At 31.0% G+C, this 12,365-nt stretch overlaps 1 protein-coding gene across 1 annotated transcript in view; it reads left to right on the top strand.

The window, feature by feature from the left end:
- Window positions 1-11,464, top strand: part of alpha-Man-IIb (alpha-Mannosidase class II b) — a 29,674-nt gene extending 18,210 nt beyond the window's left edge. The window contains exons 2-3 of the mRNA XM_016071277.4: window positions 4,397-4,569; window positions 7,255-11,464. Coding sequence (XP_015926763.3) covers window positions 4,397-4,569; window positions 7,255-10,039 — 2,958 coding nt within the window. The 3' untranslated portion in view covers window positions 10,040-11,464. The remainder of the gene's footprint in view (window positions 1-4,396; window positions 4,570-7,254) is intronic.
- The last annotated feature ends 901 nt before the right edge of the window (window positions 11,465-12,365 follow it).

Genomic DNA, 12,365 nt, shown 5'->3' with positions numbered 1-12,365 from the left:
AACAAAGAGAATAGAGAAATTCAATAATCAGGATAAATCAGGGAATTTAAATATGCATCCAAAAAATCAGGGTTAATGAATTAATTTGATTTTTGGGAACCTGAAAGTTCAATATTTTTTCCTAAAAATAATCCTGTTATAATTTTTTTTTAAAAAGTTGCAGTTTCACCAATTTTATTTTCTACATAAATATATATATATTTTTTTTAAAGTGTTTTAGAATATATTTTATGTCTAAAATAACTCGCAACTGAAAAATTAGTAATGAAATTTATGTCTAAAGTTATAAATATCAGGGAAATTTGATAAAATTATTCTGGAATAATCTGGGTATTTTCTTTTTCTGTATATTTGTAACCACACTGTTTAAACAAAAAATGGCATAATTGACTTTTTAATTTTCATCTCCTTAATAAAGGAAATTCTTTGAAAACTTATTTCCCGTTCTAATCCTTTCCTTTAAACAGCGGTTTCCAATTTTTTTTTCGGCTGAGGAACCCCCCAAAAAAATCAACCTTCTTTAGGCGGAACCCCGAATTTACAAATATATATAAATAACGACAACTGTGAACGTACTAACCCAAGACTTTATTTTGAAAATATTTTATAAGAGGAATGAAATTTTTCCTCGTTTCATTCGAAATAATTTTTAATTGGGTTTTTATATCCGACAGCTAAATTCGCATACCCGCAACTATATCTAGTCTAATTATTAATATAATTTTTTTGCATTTATATAAGCTGGAAATGAATAAAATAAGCCAAATCGAACGTTTTCTTTGAAAATGAAAAATAAAAAGAACTATCTACGTTGTTAATAAAGAAACATATTTCTTTTTTAACGAGTTTAGTAATTTTATTTTGATATGAAAAGCGTGATGAGAAATACTAATGCAGTTTTAATCAAACTTGCATACCTATTTTCATAGTCAATCCAATATACTGTTATTGGAAGAACTATTTTAAAAAAAAAATAATAATAAGTCAAGTGAAAAATTAAATAATGTTTAATATCCAAATAAAATGAAAGGGTTCTAAGTCTTAACTCTTGGAACCAGCTGAAATCTAGGATTTTTCTGTGGATCAACATTTGGAAACCACTATTTCAGAGAGATTCTTAATGCATGTAAATAAAGTCTGTATTGTTATCTAAGTATGACCATCAAGAATAGGATAATCAATTTCGTGACTAATTCTGCGAACCCTATCGGATTGGTCTGAATTCTTTGATGAACGGGTTCGTTCTATGTGCGGTCACGAACTGAAGTCGGGAAGATCAATTGTTTTGATCAAAAGCATGTAACTACCCAATTTCATTCATATATACCTCTATATATATATGTATTTCACCTATTTAATTAGGGCAGATGTTGATCATTCACCGTCCTCATCTTAACGAGGTCATCTGAACGCTTTTTTTTTTTTTTTAACTTGACCGTATCTTTAATAATTTGAGGAGTGCTCTAAACTGGTTTACTGGGGCACATTTAAGTACCACAATGAAATAATATGTTTCTATTTTTGCGTGGGACTTGTTTGTTAATGAGAAAGTTTTAATTCTATGAGATGGAAAGAATAAGAACGAATTGATTTGTGCGAACATTCATTTTTTTTTTTTTTTGTAATGAAATTAATAATTTAACGTTTAATTTCATTTTCTATGGTTACCGAAGAAGTTAATTATGAAATACGAATGCGATGCGCCTTAAATTTTTCGTTTTAGGTCGGACAAGAATAAAATTTTCCTTCTCTAGAATTTCTAAAATAAAATTTTAGTCTACTTGGAAAAACATTTTTTCATATTTATTTAAAAATTTAAAATATTCGGTGGTATTGCGTTTTAAAAGTTTAAAAAAGTTAAATTGTTTTCTCCATTTTAGTCCGAAAAACGTAATCTTTTAAATTTTAATGTTTTTCTGGTGAGGGATTTAATTATTCGGCTGTATTTTAATTCATATCTGAAAAGAAAAAAAAAAATACATGATTTTTCTTTTTTTTTTATGTCTACTTAAAAAGCGTTATTTTTTAATTCTTTATTTTGCGTTTTGGCGAGGAATTTATTTGGTGGATTTTCGTGTCAAGCCTGACAAAAATAAATTGTTTTCTTCTTTTTCATCCAATAGAAAAACGTAATTTTTCGAACTGCGAACATTTATTTTATTTTATGTTTTTTTTTTTTTTTTTTTTTTTTTGGTGATAAATTAAAATATTTATTCAAGTCTGAAAAAATAACTAAAATTAATTGCCCTTCCTTCCTTTTTAATCTATTTGAAAAACGTAATGTTTTAAATATTTATGTTATTTTATGTTTTTCTGGTGATTAATTTAACTATTCGTTCGTGGGTAGTTAAGTTCTCATGTGCTATGTTTCGATTAGACATGATGCCGATGACCTTTTTCCCTTGCCAGCCAGAGCGCGAAAATTTTCTTAAAATTTTTATCAACTCAATAGATTGATGTTTAGACCAATTTTTTATCTGCTGCTATGCATCACCGTCGATGTGAGTAGAGATCGAGAAAGCATGACGACATGAACTTCAAGCCATAAATTTTCTAAATTCACAGCCTTTCATTAATGACAAATTCTGACCATTTTTATTTAGTTACATTTTTTCTTCACGGGCACAATTTTTTGTTTTCTATTATGAAATTAAATATAGTAAAATGTGGAGTATGTTTGAATAAAAGTAAGTTGTGCAATGGTTGTTATTAAATTGAACTTTAAAAAAAAAATTACAAATATACTAAAAGAGTTCAAAATTACAAGGCTACGGAGTTGAACATTGGTAGTTGTAAACTCAAAATTACAAGGCTACGGAGTTGAACATTTGGTAGTTGTAAACTCAAAATTGCGTTGGTTGTTCAACGACAGTTATTCTATAAAATGATTAGTCGCAATCTATTTATAGATATGGCTCGGAAATTTATAGCCAGAAGATCCTTAATTTTACTTTTAGCGGAAAATTTATGTCTTTTAGCATATTTCTGCACCATATCTATGTTTTTTAGCATATTCCGAAATTTTATTGAAAGAAATCATTAATAAAACTTGTTTTTTTTTTTAATGTAATTTTATGTAGGAAATACTAATTAAATTTATTATTTAATTATAATTGCATAAACTTTATAATAATGTTTATTTTTTCCATCTTTTTAAAACTAAGAAGCTCTAACTGATAAAATCTAAAATGATAGCGAAATTGAACGAATAGTATTCGAACTAAAAAACGAAGAGAAAAAAATTCCTTCAATCCTCAAAATTGTGTCCGAAAATTAATTGCGTTAATTTAATCTGATTTCTTTTTATTTTAACGAATGCGAAATAAACTCAATATAACAAAACTTTTATGCTTGATCTGTAGTTTATTATGTTATAAATAATTCAAAGGTAAGAAAATACACTTGATAATGGCTGACAAATGTGTAAGATCATAGCGATAAGCACCTTCGCGTGATGTTAACTATTATAGAGCATTTTAATGGACGCAGTAAGTGCCGACTTAACGATATAAAACGCACGATCTCTATTGTAGTAAGTCGTACAATTCGCATTAGGACGTTGTTTTAGTTTTTCGTTCGTATTTTCAGTTTCTTCAATCCTTTCAGTACTTTGTGTTGCTCATTCTTTTTAGATTTAGAGGGCACTCTATCTTCCTTAAAATGGCATTAAGTTTCTTTTTTTTTGGAACATTTCCAAAAAATATGAAGTTATAAATTTTTGTTATTATTACTTTTTTTCCCCAAAGGTATAGATATTCTAACTTAAAGAAAGAAAGTATTTTGATTTAATTTACTGATCAATGCATTTAATTTTTAAATTTATTTCTAATTATTGTTTTTTATTGATATGTTATCGGCAAAGTTGGAAATCGCGTTTTGTATTTATTGCCGAAAATGTACCGAAAAAATGAAGTCATTAAACTTCACATTTTGCATGGGTAATCCCAAATTACAAATCGGCAAAATACGCGTACTCTGACGAATGAGAACATTGAACGAATGAGATGCAACGCGGACAATGAAGGAGTTATTTTTTTATTGAATTAACTTTTTGTAGCCGAAAATTGTGTATAATATGATTTTTTTTTAAATATAATTAGTTAAAAAAATAAAAAATCTGCAAAAAGTGGTTATTAAATAAAAAGGACACATCGATATCGGTGACCGACTCTTTAGGTTAGAGGAAAAAGTGGCTTCTAAGTTATTGTAGTTTACTGGCCACTAACTGAAAATTTAAAATTTCTGGTCTAACACTTAATAATCACAAATTATTACTTTGACAATAATCCACATCTATATATTCTTTTAACAGGTCCATGCATTTGAATATATGTTTAATTACGTATTTTTTTTAAATTAAGACTGCATCATTATTAATTTTAATTTTCGTTTTCAGGTTATAATCATCCCTCATTCCCATAATGATCCTGGATGGCTTAAAACGTTTGATGGATACTTCATGGCTTTTACTGCTCACATTCTAAATAATATGGCTGACAAATTGGCTAAATACAGAGATATGACTTTCGTTTGGTCGGAAATATCATTCTTTTCCAGGTGGTGGAACAGGTAATTAAGTCATAAACGGTTATTCATTTACATGTGAATGTCTTAGAGCTGAACCATTATCTTATAACCAGCGAATTTCGTTTGCATATTATTATTGTATGCTATACTTAACCTTGGCCAAAGAATGCGTGAGCTCTTTGTTCGCTAAGTACTTAACTATATGCAATGATAAGCAAGATTTTTTTGTAGGGAGAAAGAAAACATATTTATTTTTTTAAATTTTCTCTTTTACTCAAATTTAAATTTGTTTTAAAACATCTCTAAAACTAATAGTATAAGAATAAAATTTGACATAATTTGTGAAATATAATATACTCAGCTGCGCATTCCATGCAGTTAATAATGAACAAAACACTCAAAAGGACTTAAAACAAATGGAAACAAGTTGCATAGACTCGTAGGATAATTATTTATTTTGAAATGCCACTGTCGTAAAGGGATGCATTCTGAAGAGAACCTTTTGTTTATTCCATTATTTTTTTTATTGTGTTTTTAATTCTATTATGTTTCTCTCTCTCTATATATATAAATATATAATGAAAGAAAAGAGAAAACTTCAAAGAGAATTTGAGATATAGCGAAATACGCAAAAATGTAAAATGACCTTTAAGGGGTCCAAACAGTGCCGTATTAAGCGTTTGCGGGGCCCTAGGCCATTCAAATTTTTGGGGCCCTTAGATTAAAATTTTTTTTTCTCGTATATTTTTTATTTATTCAAATATAAAAGTATTTGTTTTTATTTTCATTTAAGAAAAGATATTTAAAGTAAAGTAAATTTTACTTTGTTTTGTAAAATTAGAACTAAAAAATAATCATAACATTTTGAAAAATTTGAAATTTATTAACACTTTACAAAAATTATCGTATTATGTAAAAACAATTATCGTATTTTATTAATATATACTTGAAATTGATTTTTTTTAAATCATTGTTTTTCTTCATTTTTTAAAATTTATCTTCAAAAAATCCATTTTAAGGGGGCCCCTAATCATTGGGGGCCCCAGGCCATGGCCTAATGGGTAATCCGGTCCTGGGTCCAAACTATTGGGACCATATTTCCCAGATTGTGGCTATCCCCTCTATTTTGAGGATCAAAAATCTAAATCCGTTGTAAAAAAGATAGTATATTCAGAGAAAATACGTTTTTTCTGTCCGATTTCGTAACCCAAAATATCGTCTGTACAAAATAATTAGCATATTTAAGGTTTCTCACTCGAACCTTTAAGATTGAGTCCAAGTACGTGAAAAATCTATTCAAAAGTTATTCAGGCTGGTGCGTTTTTTTCTCTGCACTGTACATTACATTTTTCTCTTTTCCTGCTTTATATGTTTCTATTTGTATTTTATTTTGAATTTTTGTGATATTTTTACTTGATTAAATTATGTTTAGGAATCGGTCTCTTTTTTTTTTTTTTTTTTTTTGATGCTCCTCACACTATTATATTTATATATTTTTCTTTGGCCAATATTAATACAATATTAGAAACCACTATTTTTCTTGTGATCATGTCGAGAGGATGTCTGTACGTGGTTAATGTTTCTTAAATTTCACTTCAAAAGCATTACTGAAAATCAATCTTCGATTTTTGAAATAATTTTATAACTTGAAGAAATTTTTATCACATTGACGAAATTTAAATGACATATTACACATTAAAAACTTTTATGCTGTTTTTCTAGGAATAAAGCTAACATCTTCCTAAAAATTAGGTGCAAACATTTCATTGAAGTAGTTTCTAGAAATTTTCATTTAAACAGCTTGTTTAAGCTTCTTATAAAAAAAAATGGTGATCTGTAATTGTGCATTGTTTTTTCTTGGAATAAAAGGAAAATCTATCTGTCATACATAAAAGCACATCATATAAGTTTCATAAAATGTTTAATAAAGTTAAGTAAATTTCTGCAAATCGTTTTTTTTAAAAAAAATAATAATTTGTCACTGTACTGACTGATTATTACACCTGTAGAGTAATAACATAACATTTTAACAGTATTAAAACAATTAAATGTTTTTTTTTTAAATTTCGCTTTTTAGTTTTTGAGATACGAGTACTATTTCTTTGTCTTGTTTAATAGTTTAAACTTACAATTGTAAGTTTAAGTATAATTCTAGATTTCTTCAAGTTTTAAAGTAATAGGTTAGTGCAGAAATATACGCGATTTTCTTCTTTTTTATATGCTCAACTGTATCGGAATATGTTAATATACACTGTATCGGAATAATAAGCTGTATAAATAATATGAATGATAAATTGTATCTGCTCAACTGTGTTGGAATATGTTAACTATGATAAACCTGAGAACCTAACTGCCGGGTGGCCGTCGAACAGGAAATTTTATTAATCTGGAAAAATTAGTTAAATGTTAAGAGACCTTAATTAAAAATACCCAATAAGGTTGAAAAAAATGAAATAATTTGAGTTCGAAAAACCAGTAAGTCCAATATTTTTTCTAAAATTTTTTTATTTTCAACCTAAAAAGCAAGTATATGAGTTTTGTTACATTTGACAGTGGGGTAAGATTGGGTGCCTTGATTGTATCGAAATTAGTTCTGTTTAACAGCCAACAAACTCTGAATTGCACTTTACTAGTCAAGAAGAAAAACTCTCTGTATAGATAAGTTTGTTTTCTATGTTCCTTTGTTGCAATTGAAAACTTTCAATTAATTATGTTATTTACTTACAGCTTAAAAAATCGTCCGCAGATTCGGGAGCAAGTGCGGGAATTTTTAAGAAATGGACAACTTGAGATTCTGACTGGTGGATGGGTGATGACTGATGAAGGCCCAGCTCATTATTATGGTATGATAGACCAAATGATAGAAGGTCATCAATGGATGAAAACTAATCTTGGCATTGTTCCTCGCACAGCTTGGTCTGTCGATTCATTCGGACATTCCGCTACAGTTCCATACATATTACGAGCCTCTGGTCTACATAACATGGTTATACAGCGAACTCATTATGCATGGAAGGCATACTTAGCTGAAAAACAACAGCTAGATTTTTGGTGGCGCCAAGAGTTTGATAATCTGTCTTCAAATAACCATTCTGCTGATATCTTGTGCCAAATGATGCCATTTGATCTCTACAGCATTAAGCATTCCTGTGGTCCCGATCCTGATGTTTGTTTACAGTTTGATTTTCGGCGCATTCCTGGTGAATATTCCGAGAGTCGTGCCTCGCCAATTACACCAGAAAAGGTAGCGGAAAAAGCTGAGCTTCTTTTGGGTCAGTATGGAAGAATAGGCTCTTTATTCCCTCATAATGTTGCATTGGTACCTTTGGGAGATGATTTTCGCTACAATCATGACGAAGAATGGGACCAACAATATGAAAACTATGCAAAAATTATTGAATATATAAATTCAAGAAGTGACTGGAATGCACATGTTAGATTTGGAACGCTGAAAGATTTTTTCAATGCTGTTCATAAACGCATGCATTTTATTGGTTACGATCACATTCCTACTTTAACTGGTGATTTTCATGTTTATGGAGATATTTATGGAGAAGGTCATCCGTCTTATTGGAGTGGCTATTATACCACGCGTCCTTATTGGAAACATATGTGCCGAGATCTTCAACATTGGTTGAGAAGTGCTGAAATTCTCTATTCATTATCTCGAGCCTATGTTACTCAAAATAAATTATTACATTTGCTGAAAAGATTAGATCAAGATTATGCTTATTTAACTCAAGCAAGAGATAGTCTTGGTTTATTTCAACATCATGACGCTATAACTGGAACATCAAAAGAGGCAGTGATGGCAGATTATGGTGTTCGACTCTTTCGGGCTATTAGAGAATCAAAAGGCATAATTGCACATGCTGCTTTGTATGTACTCTCTGAAGAAGCTGTGAAACGGTCGGTGGATCTTCGTCCAGCCCATCCTCTTACATCGTATCTCTATCCTGATCTGGATCAAACACAATTTGACAAGTTGCCAGAGAAAGTACCTCTTAGCATACCACCTCAAGGCAGGAAAGTGGCAATCTTTAACTCAAAAGCTCAGTCAGTAACGGAGCCTATTAGGCTAAGGATTAGAAATCCTTTTGTGAAAGTATTGGGACCAGATGATGAAGAAGTGCCTATTCAAATAAATCCGGCTTGGAACGGTTCTGTTTCAGTGCTAGGAGATGTTTATGAACTGCTCTTTTTGTCAGAATTGACACCGTTGTCACTTACAACATTCACAATACTTCCAACTGAAAAGTCTCCTCGGCCGAGATCTCAGGTGTCTATCAACTTGAACGATGCGTTTGCAAAACAACCACATAACTCCATATTTTCATTTCAGAGTCCCACAGATGTTGACATTGAGCTTACAAATCCATTCATTATAGCAAGATTTTCAAAGCAAAGTGGTTTGCTTCAGAGTATTGAATTGAAAGAACATAATATAATAAACAAAGTTGCCTTGAATTTGATGGCATACAAATCTGAAGAATTCAGAAGTGGTGCTTACTTATTTCATCCCTTGACGAATGAACCAGTGCAAAATATCTCTGGTAGATTTCCAATTATACGCATTGTTAAAGGCCCAATCTGTTCAGAAATCAGTGCAATTTATTCTAATGTTGTCACAATTACACAACGAGTTTACCACACTTCAAGCTTGTTAAATAATGGTGTTGAACTTGATGTCTTGTCTGATATTGCTCAACTCTTTGATGTTAATTTAGAATTAGTTTTTCGCGTGACTTCTGACATCAAAAGTGGGAACATTTTCTATACGGATGTTAATGGTTTTCAAATGTTGAAGCGCAAGACTTTAGGCTACCTCCCACTTGAGGCTAACTATTATCCAGCAACATCAGCTATGTACATCGAAGATGAACAATCTCGATTGACTATGCTTTTGTCACATGCTCATGGTGTAGCCAGTATGAATCCTGGTCTTATGGAAGTGATGCTAGATCGCAGATTGCGGGGTGATGATAATAGGGGACTTGGTGAAGGTGTGATGGATAATAAGCCTACTATTTCCCAATTCTGGCTGCTTTTAGAAGGAATGAAGCCAGCTGATGAAGTACCTTCTTTATCACTTAATTCTCATTTAATTTTTTCATACATGGCATATCCACCAGTTGTCATAGCTACTCATAGTTTTGAGCAAAGAATTTTAAAATCTAAAGTAGAATTTTTACAATCTCCTTTCCCATGCAACGTAGAACTTTTCAATTTGAGAACGCTTCCAGCATATGATGAATTCGAAATTCCTTCCAATAACAGTCTCTTGATTTTACACAATAAGGGGATCAGTTGTCGGATCAAGACTTTGATCAATCAGTCCTGTTCATACACATCAGAAAGCGTACTGAAAATTGATTTAAAAAATGTACAACTCTCCTCAGTATACAAAACAACTCTGACAGGATCGGGACCAGTAGAATCTACTAGAAATAGTACTTATGTCCAAGTTAATGCAATGGAACTTGCATCTTATAATGTAACATTTAGTTCTTAAAATGATCAAATCCAATTAGATTTCATAAACACTATATTCTGCTCTTTAGCAGCAAAATATTTAAATTGCATACATAAAAGGCTGACCTACCTAAATAAGATTGCAACTGGATTTTAGCCTTCACTATATGCATCATAATAAATGCATCATATCTATATGCATCATATATTAATTTTGCCATGTTGCAAGCATTTTTTACAAGTTGATTTCAATATTAATTATTTAAAAAGTTTTCTTCATAGAGAATTTTGGATAAACTTAGAACTTCAGTTTTCTTTATGCATAAGTACCAGAGGAGGTTAAAAGTTTGGTTTACCATACTCTTTGTTCTGTTACCCCAGCTAGTTTCCCTAAAAGATTTCTCTTTTTTTATTATCTATCTCCAAGTTAGTTTTGGGTAGGATTTTTCTTTTCCCATTAGGTGTCCTAATTTAAGACAATATATACAGTTTATGAGTCATTATATGTTGTCAAGAAGTACTGCAGCTAACAATGACTATGGGGTAAAGCTGTATTAAAGGTAGTAAAACATTAACAACTGCCAGACAGCTATTTTTTCCATTATCCTTGTGAACTGTTTTTAAGTTAATGTTTCTTTAGACAAAATTGGAGTTAAAACAGTTAAGTATTTTTAGTAAAATAAGGTTTTTATTTATGAAAATGAGTAGAGGAAAACAATTTTAGGACCTCTTTTGTTATAAATTTTATACTTTATCTTGAAATGGTTACTGTTTAATTTGTATGCTAATTGAATGTATGCATGTTGCTTTCTACACTAGGTAACACAGCAGACTCTTTATTGCCTGTATTTCCGTGTTACTGAATCCGATGTATTTTGAGGCTTTTGCTAACAATGAACGGGTTGTGTATACAGCAAATAAATAGTGAATACAGTACATGCAGTTATAGTTTGTCTACGGTAAGACCCCCCCCCCCCGCCACAAAGCCTGAGGACGTCTGCTGCTACGGAAACAAGAATAGTGCATTTCAGGAGGGTAGCTTCCCCTTCTCTCGCCGTCCCGAGCTAAAACCTGATCTAATTAATGACTCCATACCCCTACTTAAAATAGTTATACCTCGTTACCATAGTCACCATCACAGGTCCAGACAAATGGCATGGGGAGTTCTTACTGTAGACAAACTATATATAATAATATAAATGGTGAAAAGATAGTAGTAAAAACTTAAAATTAATATTATAATAAGAATCGTTATAAAATACTTATTACTTTGTCAACAATACAATAATTTAGAAATTGCAATCTAAATAGTAATTTTCAAAATAAACTTTGTCTCGTACTAAATAAATGCTAACCGTGCACTGCTTGCTACAAGAATAAATAGTAATAACGTGTCAAAAGAAGCCACATCAGAACAAAAAAGCTAGTTTTTTCTAAGTATAGCAACCAGAGCCGCGATGGTTCAGGGGATAGAGCGTTCGCCTACCAATGAGGTGAACCGGGGTTCGATTCCGGTGATGGCTGGTCGATAAGAATTCCGCATCCGGTTTCACCGACCACAGTGCTGACGTGAAATATCCTCAGTGGTAGACGGATCATGGGTGAGAGGTTCCCTCTTCCTCTCCATGTAACGCAAATGCGGGTTAGTTCCATCAGAAAGTCCTCCACGAAGGCAAATTTCTCCCAATACTTTATCCAGAAGTTTCCTTGTCTTCTGGATTGGGTTCAAAATTACAAGGCTACGGAGATGAACATTAGTAGTCGTAAACCCAAAAATTGGGTCGGCTGTTCAACGACGGTTATAAAAAAAAAAAATTGTAGCAACCATGTCACCTTTTTTAACAATATAAATAACTAAAACAAATTTTCACTTGCAATTCATCAGAATTACTTAATATAAAGTGTAGCAGATTTGAATTCAGAAATTATATTATTTGAATGAAACAAAGTTATCTGTTTGAAAATATCCTCATGAACTAAGCAGTAACCGGAAGTCGCGAAGGTGAAGAGCTCGAGATTTGTTTTTGCTTACATTGTATTGAAAACACCATCCATATTTCTTTTGGAACAGTGTTATGGATCTACACCATGGAAAAATGATAATTTTTGTGATTAAAAAAAAACACAAAACAATGTTAACAAAACAGAAATAAATATTGAAGACAGCTATTTCAATAGCATTAGTAAGTTTCATTACCAGTCCCAGGACTTGAGTCAATTGAATTGACAAAAATTTGAATTGATTTGGAAAATTATCAATAATTAGTCTTGTTACTCTCCTCAACCTTATTTTATTATTACAACTTTATTAACTCAACTTATTCCACACTTCCAGTTTTATCCAATTGATTCTGTGTAATATCTCA

Source organism: Parasteatoda tepidariorum, chromosome 3 (assembly GCF_982258835.1).
Source record: "Parasteatoda tepidariorum strain Cologne lab strain chromosome 3, Ptep-v5.0, whole genome shotgun sequence".
NCBI lineage: Eukaryota > Metazoa > Arthropoda > Arachnida > Araneae > Theridiidae > Parasteatoda > Parasteatoda tepidariorum.
The sequence above is the reverse complement of the archived record's forward strand: the minus strand, read 5'-3'. Positions and strand labels throughout refer to the sequence as shown.